Genomic DNA, 20,124 nt, shown 5'->3' with positions numbered 1-20,124 from the left:
ATGTGAGAGATTATGTCTGTTTTTCTACCTATCTTCTGTTTTCTCATGACTCAGTAATGTTCAGAAATAGAATATAAATATAATTCTGTTCATTGTTAACCAGTTAGAGAGACACATTAAAATAAGTTTTAAGATAGTGACTTAATGTTGTCTTATGTGGCGAGGAAACAGTTTTAACAGTCTCAGGGCCTTTTTTTTTTTAGTTTATTTTATTTAGAGTCAAAGGAACTTACAAAGACAGTATAGAGAGGTACTGTGACCCTTTCACCTAATTTCTCCTAATGGTTACATCTTACCTATGATATCAAAACCAAGAAATTGGCACTGTTTCAATGTGTGTATATATCTATGTTTTTTTAAAATCACATATGTAGAGATTCCTGTAAGCATGACTGCAGTCAAGGTACAGAAATATTCTATCACCACAGAGATTCCTCTCTTTCTGACCTTTTATAGTCATACCCATCCTGACCACCAATGTTGCCACAATCCCTAACTCCTGGCAATAACTCATTTGTTCTCCATCTTTATAATTGTCATATCAAGACTGTTATATAAATTATATCATAGTATATGTGACCATTTGAGATTGGCCTTTTTCACTCAGCATAATGCCCTTTAGTTTCGTTCAAGTTGTTGTGTATATCAGTAGTTCATTCCTTTTTACTACATAGTCGTATTCAATGGATTGGATGTACCAGCTTGTATAATACAAACTGAATGTCTACTGCAGGGCATTTTGTTCATTTCCAGGTTTGGCTATTACAAATAAAGCTGCTATGAACATGTGTACAGGTTTTGTGTGGACCTAAGTTTTCATTTCTCTAGGATAAATGCCCAGGAGTGCGATTTCTAGTTTACATGGTAAGTGATTATTTCATTTTTTAAGAAACTACCAAACTGTTTTACAGAGTGGCTGCACCGTTTTACCTTCCCTTCAGTAAAGTGTGAGAGATCAAGTTTCTCTGCATCCTCACCAACGTTTGATTTTATCACTGTTTTTTATCTTGGCTGTTTTCATAGGTGTGTAGTGGTATCTCGTGGTCTTAATTTGCATTTCCCTGATGGCTGGTTATTTTGAACATTTTTTTCATGTGTTTATTTATCATCTGTATATGCTCTTTGGTGAAATGTTTCTTCACATCTTTTGCCCATTTTCTAACTGGATTGTTTGCTTTTTTATTGTTGAATGTTGAAAATCCTTTATATAATTTAGGTATGAGTAATTTTTCGTATGTGGTTTGCAAATATTTTTTCCCAGTCTATGGGTTGTCTTTTCATTTCCTTCACAAGGTCTTTCACAGAGCAAAACTTTTTAATTTTGGTGAAATCTAGTTTGTCAGTTTTTGTTTTAGTCATGCTTTTGTTGTCAAGTCTAAGAATTGTTCCCTAAGCCCTAGGTCCTGAAGATTTTCTCCTATGTTATTTTCTAAAAGGTTTATGGCTTTACGTTTTATATTTAAGTATAAGGTGCATTTTAAATTAATTTTTGTATAAGATGTGAGATTTCGGTTGAGTTCACTTTTCTTTTTCTTTCTTTTTTTTTTGCCTGTGGCTGTCCAATTGCTCCAGCACCATTTGTTGAAAAAGCCATCCTTTCTCTACCAAATTGCTTTTGCATTTTTGTGAAAAATCATTTGGCTATACTTCTGTGGGACTATTTTTTGGTTCTAGTCCATTGGTCCATATATCTGTCCTTCTGCCATTACCACATAGTCTTGATTATTGTAGCTATGTAATAGGCCTTAGTATCAAGTCAATATCTCCCACTTTATTCTACTTTTTCCAAGTTGTTTTAGCTAGTCTAATATCTTTGCCTTTATATATAAATTTTAGAATCCTCTTGTCTAATCTATAAAAATCTTGCAAGAATTATTAGAAATTGCATTACACCTGTCATCAATTTGGGGAGAATTGATATCTTTACTATATTGAGTCTCCCATGAACATAGTATCTCTGTTTATGTAGATCTTTGATGTTTTTAATCACTGTTTTGTAATTTTCAGCATGTAAGTCATGTATATGTTTTGTTAGATTTATACTTAAATATTTCATTTTTTGGGAATTGTAAGTGATATTGTATTTTTAATTTTACTTTTCACATGTTCGTTGGTAGTATGTAGAAATGCAGTTGATTTTTGTGTTGATGTTTTACCTGTGATCTTGCTGAACTCATTTATTTGTTCTAGGAGTTTGTTTTATAGATTCCTTGAGCTTTTCTAATAGATCATTATGTCATCTGCAAGTAAGGATAGTTTTATTTCTTCCTTTCCGATCTGAATGTAGTTTGTTTCCTTTTCTTGCCTTGTTGCACTGGCTAGAACTTCAGTAACATGTTGAATAGCAGTGATGAGAGTGGACATCCTTGCCTTCTTGATCTTAAGAGAAGAGCATTCAGTGTTGATAACTGTGATATAGCTGTAGATTTTTTGTAGATACTCTTTATTAAGTTGAAGTTCCCTGCTATTCATCTCTATTCCTAGTTTGCTAAGAGTTTTTACTATGAATGGATGTATAATTTTGTCACATGCTTTTTCTTTCTCATTTAATTTGATAAGTATTTTTTTTCCTTTAGCCTGTTAACATGGTATATTACATAGCTTGATTTTCAAGCTGAACAGCCTTGCATCCCTGGAATAAAACCCATTTGGTCATGATGTATAATTCTTTTTACATAGTGCTGGCTTCTATTTGCTAATATTTTGTTGGGGAATATTTATGAGATATTGGTCTGTATCCAGTTGTTTTTATACTTTGTCTAATTTTGGTATCAGGATGGTATTGGCCTCATAAAATGTGTTGAGAAGTGTTCCCCCTTCTGTTTTCTGAAAGAGATGTGTAGAATTTGTGTTAATTAATCTTAAATTTTTGGTAGAATTTGCCAGTGAAACTTTCAGGCCTTGGAAATTTCTTTTTTTGTGAGTTTTTAAATCATTAATTCAATTTCCTTAATTGTTATAGGACTATTCAAATTATCTATTTCATATTGAATGAGTTGTGATAGTTTGTGCTTTTTGAGGAATTGGTTCATTTCAAATTTATGTATAGAACTGCTCATAGCACTCCCTTATTATCCTTTTTTTTTTTTTTTTTTTTGTGGTATGCGGGCCTCTCACTGTTGTGGCCTCTCCCGTTGCGGAGCACAGGCTCCGGACGCACAGGCTCAGTGTCCATGGCTCACGAGCCCAGCCGCTCCGCGGCATGTGGGATCTTCCCAGACCGGGGCATGAACCCGTGTCCCCTGCATCGGCAGGCGGACTCTCAACCACTGCGCCACCAGGGAACCCCCCCTTATTATCCTTTTGATAGCTTTAGGATCTATAGTGATAGCTTCTGTTTCATTCATGGTATTGGTAATTGTGTATTCTCTTGTTTTTGTCAGTCTTGCTAGAGGTTTGTCAATTTTATTCATCTTTTCAAAGAACCAGCTTTTTATTTAATTGATTTTCTCTATTTTTTCTTTCTGTTTTCAGTTTCATCTTGTTTTGACTTAGTTTGCTCGTTTTCTACTTCCTTGAGGTGGAACCTCAAATTACTCATTTAAGACTTTTCCTCTTTTCTAATATAAGCATTTAGTGTTGTAAATTTCCCTTTCAGCACTGCTTTAGCTGGCATACAAATTTTGATGTGTTTTATTTTCATTTCCGTTCAGTTCAGTGTATTTTTTCTTTTGAGACTTCTATTTTGAGTCATAGCTAGAAGTATACTGTTTAATTTCCAAGCATTTGGAGATTTCTATTATTTTTCTGTTACTGATTTCTAGTTTGATTCAGTTCTGTTCAGAGAATATACTCTATGATTTCAGTTTTTAACTTTGTTATTTTTTGTTTAATGGATCAAGATATAGAACATCTTGGTATATCATACATGGGCCCTTGAAAACAATGTATTTTTTGCAGTTGTTGACCAGAGTTTCCTATAAATGTTGATCAGATCCTGTTATTTAATGGGGTTGTTGTATTCTTCTTTATGTCCAGTTGGTTATTGATTTTTGAGAGAGGAGGTTTGAAACCTCCAACTATAATTGTGGATTTGTCTGTTTCTCAAGGTTTTTACTTCTCATATTTTCAGCTCTGTTGTTTACTGTATACACATTTATGTCCCTCACTATTACTTATAATTTTCTTTGGTCTGAAACATACTTTATTTCATGCTAATATAGCCACTCCTTTATTTTGATTGATGTTTACTTGTTATATCTTTTTTCATCCTTTTACTTTCAACCTACCTATTTTGTTATATTTGAAGTGAGTTTCTTGTAGACAGCGTATGGTTGCATTATTTTTTTTTTTTACCCATTCTGTTAATCTCTTTCTTTTAAATGGTGCATATAGACCATTTACAATTTTTTTTACTGAGGTATAATTGGCATATAACATTATATTAGTTTCAGGTGTACAACCATGTACATTTAATACAGAACCTGAGGCTGCCATTTTAGTTTTTGTTCAGTTTGTTCTATTTCATTCTGTTTTCTTTTGCTTCTGATTTCTTTTCCTACCCTTCCTGTGGGTTACTTTTACAATTTCTGGAATTCCATTTTGATTCCTCTATAATGTTTTTTAGTGTATCTTTGTATAACTTTTATAGTGGTTGTTCTAAGTATTATATGTACATAACTGATCATAGTCTACTGGTGTCATCATTTTACCATTTTGACTGAAGTGTAGAAACCTTTGCTCCTTTTTTTCCCCTTTATAATTATCTTAAATGTTTTCTTTACATAAATAGATTAGGAACCATAATAATTTTTTCTTCAACCATCAAATATAATTTAGAAAACTTAAGAGAAGGAAAATCTATTTTATTCACTCATAATTTTTGTTCTTTTCATTTTTGTTTCCTCCTTCCTAATGTTTCATATTTCTTTTATAATTTCCTTTTTAAAAAAAAAAGAAGAGAACTTCCTTTAGCCATTCTTTTAGGGCAGATCTACTGGCAACAAATTTTCTGAGTACCCTTCTTTGACAATTTGTTGATTTTCCCATCATTTTTGAAGAATATCTTAACTGGGTATAGAATTCTGCGTTGGCAGTTCTCTTCTTTTAGCACTTGAAAAATGTGCCACTTCCTCCTAGCCTCCATGATTTCTTAAAACTGGCTATTTTTACAAGTTTGGCTTTTTTAGATTCTACATGTAAGTGATACCATAAAATCCTTGTCTTTGTCTCACTTATCTCACTTAGCATAATGTACTCATGGTTTATCTGTTGTCACATATGGCAAGATATCCTTCTTGGCTGAATAATATTCCATTGTATATATATCCCACATCTTTTTCATTCATTCATCCACTGATGGGCACTTAGGTTGTTTTGGTATCTTGGCTGTTGTGAATAATGCTGCAGTAAACACGACTGTGCAGATATTTCTTTGACATCCTGTATTAATTTCTTTTGCGTATATACCCAGAAGTGGAATTGCTGGATAATGTGGTAGTTCTATTTTTAATTTTTTGAGGAACCTCCATGTTGTTTTCCATAGTGGCTGAACCAACTAATGATACAGAGAATATTTTATTATAATCATCAAACTTGCTAAGAGGCTAGAACTTAATTTATCCAACCACTAAAAAGAAATAATTATGTAACCTCGGAATTTAGTTGTCACTACAATGGCAATCATATTACAATATATAAATGTATGAAATTAACATGTTGTATACCTTAATTTTACACAAAGTTATTATGTCAGATATATTTTAATTTTTAAAAAACCTGCTGTTTTTCAAATTGGCTTTTTCTCCTGTCATTAAGATCCTGTTTCTCTCTCACTTCTTTCAAGAGTTTTTCTTTATCTTAGATTTTAGAAGTTTGACTGTGGTGTGTCCTGGCATGGATTTCTTTGGTTTTACGTTGTGTTTCATTCAGCTTCTTAAATTTCTACATTTGTGTTTCTTGCTAAATTTTGGTAATTTTCAGCTGTTATTTCTTTGAATACCTTTATAGCCTGTTCTTTTTTTCTCTTCTCCTTTTAGGACTCTGATGACAAGACTGTTACATCTTTATTATAGTCCTATAGGTCCCAGAGTCTCTGTTATTTCTTTCTTTTTTTTTTTTTTTTGATTTTTGTTATTCAGATTGGGTCATTTCTGTTCTTCTGTTTTCAAAGTTCATTGAATCTTCTCTACATTCTACTGTTGAGCCTATCTATCGAGTTTTTTGTTACTGTACTTTTCAGTTCTCAAATTTCCATTTTGTTCTTCTGTATGGGTTGTGTTATAACTCCTGATTCTCCACTAGACCTCCTTTGATACCAACCCAGTAGTGGGGGAGAGGATTTTTCTTATAACCACTGGGTGGGGGTGGATATCCTGGATCCCTATGTGGTCTTATCTGACACTGCTGGGCTGGTGGGAGGACTTGGTTAACTCAAACGTATCTGACAGCACTGTCTGGCAGTATGCCTTGTTACAACTACATGAGGGTAGAAGTTTGGGCTTCCCACTCAGCCTTTAGTGACAGGGGTGGAGGTACACTGCATTTTTTCTGTACCATTTGACTGGAGTCAAATGGTTGTTGTTTTAAAGCTCTCTGTCTTACTAGTCTGCCTTTCGTTTGGTCCTTTTGCTAGAGAGAGAAGACTTTTCTTGGAGATTTATTTTGACAGCACCCGCTGATATTTCCAGATTGCTGGGCTCTTCAACACTCAGTCTGGAATATATGAGGCAAAAAGAAAGCCTGTGGAACTCACTGCCATGTTCTGTCTTAGGTCCCAAGCCAGTATGCTTCCTTCTCCTCACTTTTCAGAAAAATCTTATGTTCACTTTATATATAATATCCAGGCATTTTAGCTGTACTTATGGCGAGGAATAGGGAACAGCATGTCTGTTCCATCTTTCCAGAATTGGAAGTCCCAAGATTACACTTTTAAAGAATTATATCTGTCTTAGAGTAAACATATGCATGTGCTTGTGTTGTGTATGTATGTCTAGAAGTGGGATTGCTATGTAATAGGTATGTGCATATTCAGCTTTAGCTTATACTGCCAAAACATTTTTCCAAAAAGGTAGTACCAATTTGCACTCCAGCTAGTAGAGTACCTGTTTCATTTGTTATCTGTCCTCACTATCAATTGATGATGTCTGTTTTTCTTTTTTTTTTTTTTTTGCGGTACGTGGGCCTCTCACTGTTGTGGCCTCTCCCATTGCGGAGCACAGGCTCTGGACACGCAGGCTCAGCGGCCATGGCTCACGGGCCCAGCCGCTCTGCGGCATGTGGGATCCTCCCTGACCAGGGCACGAACCCGTGTCTCCCACATCGGCAGGTGGACTCCCAACCACTGCGCCACCAGGGAAGCCCCTGGTGTCTGTTTCTTTAAGCCATTGTCATAGATATGTAGCAATAAGGCTTCATAGTCTTAATCTGTATTTTCCTGATAACTAATTCACAGTAGTTCATAGATGTCAGTGTTGAAGCTAAAACATAAAGGTTTTAGAAGACAAACAGTATGGAGTATTCTCCTGATTTGTAGTGGGAAATTTTTCATAAACAGGGCACACAAACTGCTAACAATAAAAGGAAAGATTGATAAGGTGAGCTTCATTAAAATTAAGAACGTCTGTTCAGATTTTCACACTGGGAACTCTAGTCTGCAGCACCCAGGGCAAGGCTTCTGCACGCCACAGTCTACGAGCAAGTGAAACTAGACGAAGCACCAAGGAAAAGAGAAAAAAGCTGTGTGGCTGACAGGGTCTTCGTGCCCCGGCTGGGTGTCAGGCCTGTGCCTCTGAGGTGGGAGAGCCAAGTTCAGGACATTGGACCACAAGAGCCCTCCCAGCCCCACATAATATGAATCGGTGAGAGCTCTCCCAGAGATCTCCATCTCAACGCTAAGACAGCTCCACTCAGCGACCAGCAAGCTCCAGTGCTGGACACCGCATTCCAAATAACTAGAAAGACAGGAACACAGCCCCACCCATTAGCAGAGAGACTGCCTAAAATCATAATAAGGTCACAGACACCCCAAAACACACCACCAGACACAGTCCTGCCCACCAGAAAGACAAGATCCAGCCTCATCCACTGGAACACAGGCACCAGTCCCCTCCACCAGGCAGCCTACACAAGCCACTGAACCAACCGTAGCCACTGGGGGCAAACACCAAAAACAACAGGAACTATGCACCTGCAGCCTTCAAAAAGGAGACCCCAAACACAGTTAGTTAAGCAAAATGAGATGACAGAGAAATATGCAGCAGGTGAAGGAGCAAGGTAAAAACCCACCAGACCAAACAAATGAAGAGGAAATAGGCAGTCTACCTGAAAAAGAATTCAGAGTAATGATAGGAAGGATGATCCAAAATCTGGGAAACAGAATGGAGAAAATACAAGAAACGTTTAACAAGGACATAGAAGAACTAAAGAGCAAACAAACAATGATGAACAACACAATAAATGAAATAAAAAATTCTCTAGAAGGAATCAATAGCAGAATAACTGAGGCAGAAGAGCAGATAAGTGACCTGGAAGATAAAATAGTGGTAATAACTACTGCAGATCATAATAAATAAAAAAAGAATGGGGCTTTCCTTTTGGCGCAGCGGTTAAGAATCCACCTGCCAATGCAGGGGACATGGGTTGAGCCCTAGTCTGGGAAGATCCCACAGGCCACGGAGCAACTAAGCCCATGTGCCACAACTACTGAGCCTGCGCTCTAGAGCCCGCAAGGCACAACTACTGAAGCCTGTGTGCCTAGAGCCCGTGTTCCACAACAAGAGAAGCCACCTCAATGAGAAGCCCACACACTGCAATGAAGACCCGATGCAGCCAAAAATAAATAAATTGAAAAAGAAAAAAAGAATGAAAAGAATTGAGAACAGTCTCAGAGACCTCTGGGACAACATTAAATATACCAACATTCAAATTATAGGGGTCCCAGAAGAAGAAGAGAAAAAGAAAGGGACTGAGAAAATATTTGGCGAGATTATAGTTGAAAACTTCCTTAATATGGGAAAGGAAATTGTCAATCGAGTCGAGGAAGTGCAGGGAGTCCAATACAGGATAAATCCAAGGAGAAATACGCCAAGACACATATTAATCAAACTATCAAAAATTAAATACAAAGAAAAAAATCTAAAAAGCAGCAAGGGAAAAGCAACAAATAACATAAATGGGAATGCCTGTAAGGTTAACAGCTGATCTTTCAGCAGAAACTCTGCAAGCCAGAGGGGAGTGGCAGGACATATTTAAAGTGATGAGAGGGAAAAACCTACAACCAGGATTACTCTACCCAGCAAGGATCTCATTCAGATTTGACAGAGAAATTAAAACCTTTACAGACAAGCAAAAGCTAAGAGAATTCAGCACCACCAAAGCAGCTTTACAACAAATGCTAAAGGAACTTCCCTAGACAGGAAACATAAGAGAAGGAAAAGACCTACAATAACAAACCGAAAACAATTAAGAAAATGGTAATAGGAACATACATATTGATAATTATCTTAAATGTAAATGGATTAAATGCTCCCACCAAACGACATAGACTGGCTGAATGGATTAAAAAACAAGACCCATATATATGCTATCTACAAGAGACCCACTTCAGACCTAGGGACACATACAGACTGAAAATGAGGGTATGGAAAGAGATATTCCATGCAAATGGGAATCACAAGAAAGCTGGAGTAACAATTCTCATATGAGACAAAATAGACTTTAAAATAAAGACTACTGCAAGAGACAAAGAAGGACACTACATAATGATCAAGGGATCAATCTAAGAATAAGATATAACAATTGTAAATATTTATGCACCCAGCATAGGAGCATCTCAATACATAAGGCAAATGCTAATGGACATAAAAGGGGAAATCAACAGTAACACAATCATAGTAGGGGACTTTAACACCCCACTTTCACCAATGGATAGATCATCCAAAATGAAAATAAATAAGGAAACACAAGCTTTAAATGATACATTAAACAAGATGGACTTAATTGATATTTATAGGACATTCAACCCCAAAAGAACAGAATACATTTTCTTCTCAAGTGCTCATGGAACATTCTCCAGGATAGATCATATCTTGGGGCACAAATCTAGCCTTGGTAAATTTAAGAAAATTGAAATCATATAAAGTATCTTTTCCAACCACCACGCTATGAGACTAGGTATCAATTATAGGGAAAAAACTGGAAAAAATACAAACGCCTGGAGGCTAAACAGTACACTACTAAATAACCAAGAGATCACTGAAAAAATCAAAGAGGAAATCAGAAAGTACCTAGAAACAAATGACAATGAAAACACGATGACCCAACACCTATGGGATGCAGCAAAAGCAGTTCTAAGAGTGAAGTTTATAGCAATACAATCCTACCTCAAGAAACAAGAAACATCTCAAATAAATAACCTAACCTTACACCTAAAGCAATTAGAGAAAGAAGAACAAGAAAACCCCAAAGTTATCAGAAGGAAAGAAATCATAAAAATCAGATCACAAATAAATGAAAAAGAAATGAAACAGCAGCAAAGATCAATAAAACTAAAAGGTAGTTGTTTGAGAAGGTAAACAGATTGACAAACCATTAGCCAGACTCATCAAGAAAACAAGGGAGAAGACTCAAATCAACAGGATTAGAAGTGAAAAGGAGAAGTCACAATGACACTGCAGAAATACGAAGGATCATGAGAGATTACTGCAAGCAACTATATGCCAATAAAATGGACAACCTGGAAGAAACAGACAAATTCTAAGGAAAGCACAACCTTCTGAGACTGACCCAGGAAGAAATAGGAAGTATAAACAGACCAATCACAAGCACTGAAATTGAGACTGTGATTAAAAATCTTCCAACAAACAAAAGCCCAGGACCAGATGGCTTCACAGGCGAATTCTCTCAAACATTTAGAGAAGAGATAACACCTATCCTTTTCAAACTCTTCCAAAATATAGCAGAGAGAGGAACAGTCCCCAACTCATTTGAGGAGGCCACCATCACCCTGATACTAATACCAGACAAAGATGTCACAAAAAAAGAAAACTACAGGCCAGTATCACTAATGAACATAGATGCAAAAATTCTCAACAAAATAGTAGCAAACAGATTCCAGCAGCACATTAAAAGGATCATACACCATGATCAAGTGGGGTTTATCCCAGGAATGCAAAGATTCTTCAATATATGCAACTCAATCATTGTGATACACCATATTAACAAATTGAAGGATAAAAACCATATGATCATCTCAATAGATGCAGAGAAAGCTTTCTGCAAAATTCAACACCTATTTATCATAAAAACTCTCCAGAAAGTAGGCATAAAGGGATCCTACCTCAACATAGTAAAGGCCATGTATGACAGACCCAGGGCCAACATCGTTCTCAATGGTGAAAAACTGAAACCATTTCCACTAAGATCAGGAACAAGACAAGGTTGCCCATTCTCACCACTTTTATTTAACATAGTTTTGGAAGCTTTAGGCACAGCGTTCAGAGAAGGAAAAAAAATAAAAGGAATCCAAATCGGAAAAGAAGAAGTAAAACTGTTCAGTGTTTGCGGATGACATGATACTATACATAGAGAATCCGAAATTTGCTACCAGAAATCTACTAGAGCTAATCAACGAATTTGGTAAAGTAGCAGGATACAAAATTAATGCACAGAAATCTCTGGCATTCCTATACATTAATGATGAAATATCTGAAAGCGAAATTAAGGAAACATTCCCATTTACCATTGCAACCAAAAGAGTAAAATACCTAGGAATAAACCTACCTAAGGAGAAAAAAGACCTGTAGCAGAAAACTATAAGACAGAAAACTATAAGACACTGATGAAAGAAATTAAAGATGATACAAACAGATGGAGAGATATACCACGTTCTTGAATTGGAAGAATCAACATTGTGAAAATGACTATATAATCCAAAGCAATCTACAGATTTGTGCAATCCCTTTCAGACTACCAATAGCATTTTTCACAGAACTAGAACAAAAAATTTCACAATTTTTATGGAAACACAGAAGACACCGAATAGCCAAAACAATCTTGAGAAAGAAAAACGGAGCTGGAGGAATCAGGCTCTCTGACTTCAGAATGTACTGCAAAGCTACAGTAATCAAGACAGTATGGTACTGACACAAAAACAGACATATGGATCAATGGAACAGGATAGAAAGCCCAGAGGTAAACCCACGCACATATGGTCACTTTATCTTTGATAAAGGAGGCCAGAATATACAATGGAGAAAAGACAGCCTCTTCAATAAGTGGTTTGGGGAAAACTGGACAGCTACATGTAAAAGAATGAAGTTAGAACACTTCCTATCACCATACACAAAAATTAAACTCACCATGGATTAAAGAGCTAAATGTAAGGCCAGACATTATAAAACTCTTAGGGGAAAACATAGGCAGAACACTGTATGACATAAATTACAGCAAGATCCTTTTTGACCCACCTCCTAGAGACATGGAAATAAAAATGAAAATAAACAAATGGGACCTAATGAAATTTAAAATCTTTGCACATCAAAGGAAACCATAAACAAGTCAAAAAGTCAACTCTCAGAATGGGAGAAAATATTTGCAAATGAAGCAACTGACAAAGGACTAATCTCCAAAATTTATAAGCAGCTGATGCAGCTCAATATCAAAAAAACAGCCCAATCCAAAAATGGGCAGAAGACCTAAATAACCATTTCTCCAAAGAAGATACACAGATTGCCAACAAACACATGAAAGGATGCTCAACATCACTAATCATTAGAGAAATGCAAGTCAAAACTACAATGAGGTATCACCTCACACCAGTCGGAATGGCCATCATCAAAAAATCTACAAACAGTAAATGCTGGAGAGGGTGTGGAGAAAAGGGAACCCTCTTGCACTGTTGGTGGGAATGTAAATTGATACAGCCACTATGGAGAATAGTATGGAGGTTCCTTAAAAAAACAAAATAGAACTACCATATGACCCAGCAATCCCACTATTGGGCATTATACCCTGATAAAACCATAATTCAAGAAGAGTCATGTACCACAATGTTCACTGCAGCAGTATTTACAATAGCCAGGAGATGGAAGCAACCTAGGTGTCCATCAACAGATGAATGGATAAAGAAGATGTGGCACGTATATACAGTGGAATATTACTCAGCCATAAAACGAAACAAAATTGAGTTATTTGTAGTGAGGTGGATGGACCTAGAGACTGTCATACAGAGTGAAGTGAGTCAGAAAGAGAAAAATAAATACCCTATGCTAACACATATATATGGAATCTTAAAAAAAAATGGTTCTGGGCTTCCCTGGTGGCGCAGTGGTTGAGAGTTCGCCTGCCGATGCAGGGGACACGGGTTCGTGCCCCGGTCTGGGAAGATCCCACGTGCCGCGGAGCGGCTGGGCCCGTGAGCCATGGCCGCTGAGCCTGCGCATCCGGAGCTGGTGCTCCGCAACGGGAGAGGCCACAGCAGTGAGAGGCCCAAGTACCGCAAAAAAAAAAAAAAAAAAAAAAATGGTTCTGACGAACATAGGGGCAGGACAGGAATAAAGACACAGACATAAAGAATGGATTTGAGGACACAGGGAGGGGGAAGGGTAAGCTGGGACGAAGTGAGAAAGTGGCATGGACTTATATACACTACCAAATGTAAAATAGATAGCTAGTGGGAAGCAGCCGTATAGCACCAGGAGATCACCTTGGTGCTTTGTGACCACCTAGAGGAGTGGGATAGGGAGGGTGGGAGGGAGACGCAAGAGGGAGGGGATATGGAGATATATGTGTACATTTAGCTGGTTCACTTTGTTGCCCAGCACCAACTAACACAACTTTGTAAATCTATTATATTCCAATAAAGATGTTAAAAAAAACGAGAAATATAAATTCTTGTGTTCCAACGTAGCAGGTTATCTATCAGTTTCTTTTTTTTTCTTGAATACATTCTTCCTGGAGCCCTCTGTCTACTTGATCATATTTTTCTTACCTCAGTACCTAGCATCTATCTAACTTCTCTTCTTACATTTGTTACATTATATTGTAATTGCATATCAGTCTCCGCTACTACACTCAGCGCCTTGGGCAGTGCCCTTCATTTTGATGCAGTTAGTGCTCATAACAGTAGTGAACAGAATATATTTTTTTGAGTTGTACGTAAATTTTCTACATTTACTGAGAAATCTATCAATGCGTTGAATACATTTTAAACATGTGGTTTCCATATTTATCTTTATTCCTAAATAGACTGTTTTGTTTTACTGCAGTAAGATTCTTCTTGTGCATGTAAATCATCAATGTGACTCCTTAGACATGTCTTTTTTTCAGTGAGTGAGTAATGAATTCTCTGAACTCTTGATTGTTCATAAAACTACCTTAGAATAAAGAAGTCATATCATAAATATATGTGTAGCACTCATTACTAAACATTTATTTTGTATTTTCATTTTCAGAGGGCGCTTGTTTATCATTTCAACCAAAGCAGGATCTCTTGGAATTAATCTGGTAGCTGCTAATCGAGTGATTATATTTGATGCTTCTTGGAATCCATCTTATGACATCCAGAGTATATTCAGAGTTTATCGCTTTGGACAAACTAAACCTGTGTATGTATATAGGTTCTTAGCTCAGGTAGGTTTATCATTTACATTCTCTCTCTCTCTCTTTTTTTTTTTTTTTTTTGCGGTACACGGGCCTCTCACTGTTGTGGCCTCTCCCATTGTGGAGCACAGGCTCCGGACACGGAGGCTCAGTGGCCATGACTCACAGGCCCAGCCGCTTCACCGCATGTGGGATCCTTCCGGACCGGGGCACGGACCCTTGTCCCCTGCATCGGCAGGCGGACTCTCAACCACTGTGCCACCAGGGAAGCCCTACATTCTCTTTTTAATATTGAAAGATTGGGTGGAACTGATCATATTGGCATTTTAGTTATTAATTTTTTGTCCTGAAGTTATGGAAAGTAAGACTTAAATTACATAAAGACAGTTTATAGTGATTGTTGAGAGCTTATTGTATTCCATTGGAAAGGAATTAAACTGTTCTCTTGCATTCTTACATCAGTAACCTCCTAAAATCTTAATTCTCTCATGAATTAAACAGCATTGTACATAAAATTTGCTTCATGGCAGTATATCACTATGAAGTTCTGCTGTTTTGTAGTAACCAATAACCTATATTTCTTCATGATTAAGTTTCATGTTTACAAAATTTATTTATTTGCATATTGTTCATTCTTTTTTGCAAAGGGAACCATGGAAGATAAGATTTATGATCGGCAAGTAACTAAGCAGTCACTGTCTTTTCGAGTTGTTGATCAACAGCAAGTTGAACGTCATTTTACCATGAATGAGCTTACTGAACTTTATACCTTCGAGCCAGACTTGTTAGATGACCCTAATTCAGAAAAGAAGAAGAAAAGGGATACTCCCATGCTGCCAAAGGTAAACATCTTTAAATTGTTAGCTTAAAAAAAGAAACTAACGTGGACCAAGGAAATTTTATTCCTACTATGAAAGTTATTCATCTAAGGCTATATTTTAGAATTTTTCAAAGAGAATAAAACTGTATTTAAATGAGAGGTCAATTCTCCACATAACACCACAAAAGATAGTATAATCTGAAACACATATTTTATGCCAAATAAAAAATTCAGCCCTGCAGAAAAGGGTTTCTGAGTAGAAACCTTAAAGGAAATAGTATGGTTCTCTTTTAATAATCTCCAGTAGAGGGCATACATAATTTTAATAATTATATATGAGATTTAATTGTCTCTTCCTTAACATTTTTTGTTGTCATATAGCAATTAAGAATCAGCAAATAAAAGTGTCTCCTGCTTGATATTTTTCACTGTCATAAAGTAAGTAGGACTTTCACATTTCCAAGTGTGAAAGTCCTCTCATTTTATAGATGGGGAAACTTAGGGTCAGAGGCATTCGATGACTTGCCCAGTTTTTACCTAATAAGTGGCAGAGACAGGAATAGTATCTACATCTGTCTTCTGGTCCATTGTTCTTAGATAAGAAAACAGTATTTAATATTAATATAGAAATTTAATATGGTAGATACCATTTTGACCCTACTGAACATGTGAGAAAACTGTATGTTCTCTGATCTAAATAAAGAGTTTATATATTTAAACCTATTCTAATTATCTAAAATGTAATTTTGGGGGGAGATTATTGGGGGAGGTGCTGTTCCTGTTGTCTTGGTTTCAAATTTAAGCACTTAATGTTCCATGTAGCTGTTAAGAGAATTGGGAAAGCAACTACTGGGTTACAGTGTCACTTTACCAAACTTCAGTCATTTGTAAAGAAAATTCAACAGTATCTTAGTTCTTCATATGGTTGGAACATTTAATTAAAACAAAAGGTAATATAAATAAATATATTTCTAACATTAATATAAATCAGTGATTTCTCTAATTATTTTTCAATGTATATAAGTCAATTAAAGTAACATGAATATTTAGCATTTGGGAAAATTTTTTAAACGTCCTTCGTCTATATAAGCAAATATTTTGTTTTTGTAATCAATGAACTTTTCTTCCATTTAAAGTTTACTGATAGAGCATTTAGGAAAGAGGTTTTGTGACAGTCTCTATCAAATCTCTTTGATAATGGCTTAGGGCCACATGAAGGTTAAAATCTATCGTTTTTATAATACTTTTTAAAGAAGAGTCATTTCACTTTCCATGTTACAAAATACTAAATTGATAGTGATTTGGCTTCCTTTCTTAATTATATTATTATAGAATGTGAGTAGGGGTCTTGAATAGCCTTCAGAAAATATTCTGTGCACAAACAGATTTGTTTGTGTATCTTTAAAAGCAGACAAACACAAATGGGCTCATACCATACATACTCTTTTACAACTTGCTCTTTTCACCTAGATGTTTCTTGAACATCTTTCCATATTGGTACCTATATCTCTACTTTAAAAAAAAAACTGCGTAGTATATACTTGCCTTGTTTTATTTAACTCTTATATCCCTAACACCTTTCCTATCAGGTACTTAATTTTGTATGGCAAAGAGTATTCTTTAAAGACTTGCACACATTTATGTTTATAATTTTAAAGATAGTGAAGTTTCCTTTTTCAAATTGAGACTGATTTTATATTTAATTAGCCTCTTTCCTAAAATTAAACTTAACTTTAAACTTCAATTTTCATGAGAAATAGCCCATGATTAGTAATATTTCTCATAGGAAGCTACCATTCCAAGTTGAATAGAGATAATTGCTGGGCTTCCCTGGTGGCACAGTGGTTGAGAGTCCGCCTGCCAATGCAGGGGACGTGGGTTCGTGCCCCGGTCCGGGAAGATCCCACATGCCGCGGAGCGGCTGGCCCGTGAGCCATAGCCGCTGAGCCTGTGCGTCCGGAGCCTGTGCTCCACAATGGGAGAGGCCACAATAGTCAGAGGCCCGCGTACTGAAAAAAAAAAAAAGAGAGATAGTTGCTTTGAAGTTATTTGTTATATGGTAAATGTCTGATTGTAGGAAATCTGTTTAATTTAATAAACATTTACTGATTGCTTGCTGACTTTGAGGTGTATTGTGAAGGTGTATTAAGAAGAGCAAGACATTGCCTAAGCTTTAAAGAAGATTTAAAAAATCCAGCAGTAAAGAAATGCTATTTAATTGTTACAGGATATCTGGAAAGAAACCATCTGTTTTATAACTTGGCACTCTGAGTTGTCAAAGGTGTCATGTTTTTTCATTTATAGACTTTACTTACTGTATTTTGTTTTTGGTGCTATGACCCTTTGCCCATGAAAAAAAGGAAAAGGAATATTGAATGCTACTTTAATGCAAAGTGCTTCAACTCTCCCATGCCTCTTCCCAAGAGGAAAATAATAGTTAACTTACTGATTTCTTACTGGTTTCATACTCTGTGCTAAATAATTAGTTCAGGTTATTTTCCTTAATCTAGCAGCAACTGAAAAGCTGTTAGTGCTGTTCTCATTTTTGAGATGAGGAAATTAAGGCTTGGGGAGGTTTATGTAACTTATCCAAGTTTACACACCTAATTAGTGGTAAAGCTGGCTTTCAAACCAAGTCTGCCCAACTCAAAAGCATGTCCTCTTAATCATTATACGTTCTTGCCCCCAAATGGAGATTAGAAAGTTAATTCTAAGTACAAGAAACAAGGCAGAGGACTTGGGATTCCCAGAATTTGATGATATTTAGAATGCTTTATTTTATTTTAAATAAAGGTGGATTTTAAAATATAGAATGCTTTCACAGTCGGTACCATTGGGTGATGTAACTATTGTTAAGATTGTATAATATAACCAGTTTAGCTCACGGCTTGTGAAGTTGTAAATTCCTCAAATTTACAGAAAGCTTTAAAGTTTACAAAGGCCTTTCTCACGTATACTCATTATCTCAGGAAATTGAAACTTAGAGAGTTTGTGATTACCCAAGGGTACATGGCCAATAAGTGTTAGAGCTAGAACTTGAACACAGTAGTTTTCAAATTGTATTCCAAAGATCCTCAGGAGATTTTCAGAGGTGCTCCAGGGCTACCATGTGGCTAAGCAAGTTGGGGAAGGCCAGATGGGCAGCACTCCAAGCTCTGCATCCCATTTCGATCAGAGTCCCTCTCCTTTTATCAATTTTATGTATTGGGCTGCAACATAATATTTTATTTAAAAAGAGGACTTTTTTAGTTTTAAAAAAGCTTTTAAAAAGTTTTTAAAACACTGTACCATATAATGATGGCTTACTATCATAGTAACTAAGAATTGTTAGGGATCTAAAAGGAAATACAATAGGATGTATATGAGATTTACCTGAAGGAGTAAATTTTTCTCTCCACTTGGAGAGAAAAAAGTAACATTCTTAAAAACAAAAGAATGAAGTGCTGATGTGACTGGTACTGAATGTATTCGCTATAGCATATGGTTAAAAAATGGAGGGGGTGCATTCAGGTACAGTTTTAATGGAAAAAAATCAGACTGGCCCATAAGTGATGGTTAGTATTTAATTGGATTAGGTAAGAATAAGGTGTGAATATAGAATGAAACAGTTTGGGTGAAAGGAAAGGGTAAGAATTTATGTACCAGACTCAAGCTATGATGAAGAAATTGGCCAGATGACGAGTTGAAATTGGATAAGTAAAGGTAGGACCAGCTTTTGGAGAGACATTAAAGGTAAATGGAGGCATTTGGATGTAAAATAGTATTCACTGTAAGTTCATGAATGGGGCTCTTTTATGATGAATGTGGGCTTTTGGAAAATTAGTGTGGCATTAAAATGCAGGATGAGGACATATAATAAGGTGATGATTGTGGAGTGAAACAGACATTTCAAGGAAATAAATGATGGAACTCAATCACTGATGATAGACTATACCTTTTGGTAGGCAGTGAAAAACCTTTAACCTAAGTAATGAAGCTTATTTATTTATTAATTGGTTAAAAACTTTGTAGGTACCTGTGATGTGCCAATTATTGTGCTGGTTAGTAAGGATACTTTGGTAAATAAGACTAGGTTCCTGCTCACAAGGAGCCTACAGTCTAAATAAACATACCGTAACAATAAAAATTATGGGTCCTGTAATAGAAATCTGTATAGGCACCCTGTACAGGAAGGAATATTCAGTTCTTTCTTGGAAAAGTTGGGGATGGGGAGCTGACATTAGGGGACTTGAACTGATGTTGAAAATAGACATGGTAGCTCTGTGCATTGCTATGAGGGCAAAAGATGAAGGCCCTTCAAGGGGAGGAGCAGAAAAAAAGAAACATGTGCATAAAACAGCATTGCAAGTTTTAGGAACCTCAGGTAGTTAAAAATAAATAATGGCGTGTAAGGAGATAGGGGTGTAGAGTATAAGGGTGGGCATGGGAAGAGGCGAGAGAAAGACTGGAAAGGTAGATGGGAATCAGATCGTAGAAGTTAGAGAGCTTGGACATTGTGTTACAGGCTGTGGGATCTATTTAATGATTTTAAACAAAAGACCAACATCAAATTTTCATTTTAGAAAAATCACTTTGGGTGTCAGTGTGCAGGATGGATTGGAGAAAAGAAAATGGATAAGATACTTGTTAGTATGCTATTAAAATGATCCGCATGAGAGAGGTAATGCAGGCCTGGAGTAAGGTGGTAGCAATGGGGATAGAGAAGTACCAGGCATGATGTAGGTACTCAATAAATGTTAATTTTGTTCCCTGGGCTTGTATTT

The 20,124-nt window shown here is 36.3% G+C and overlaps 1 protein-coding gene across 13 annotated transcripts in view; it reads left to right on the top strand.

Annotated features, from left to right (window-relative positions):
* Positions 1-20,124, top strand: part of ATRX (ATRX chromatin remodeler) — a 249,450-nt gene that overhangs the window by 196,226 nt on the left and 33,100 nt on the right. For all 13 annotated transcript variants that reach the window (XM_079910006.1, XM_079909999.1, XM_079910009.1 and 10 more), the window contains 2 exons: positions 14,394-14,571; positions 15,189-15,383. In XM_079910006.1, coding sequence (XP_079766132.1) covers positions 14,394-14,571; positions 15,189-15,383 — 373 coding nt within the window. The remainder of the gene's footprint in view (positions 1-14,393; positions 14,572-15,188; positions 15,384-20,124) is intronic.

This window comes from Stenella coeruleoalba (assembly GCF_951394435.1).
Source record: "Stenella coeruleoalba genome assembly, chromosome: X".
Lineage (NCBI taxonomy): Eukaryota > Metazoa > Chordata > Mammalia > Artiodactyla > Delphinidae > Stenella > Stenella coeruleoalba.
Note: the sequence above shows the minus strand (reverse complement) of the source record. Positions and strands in the feature narration are given on the sequence as shown.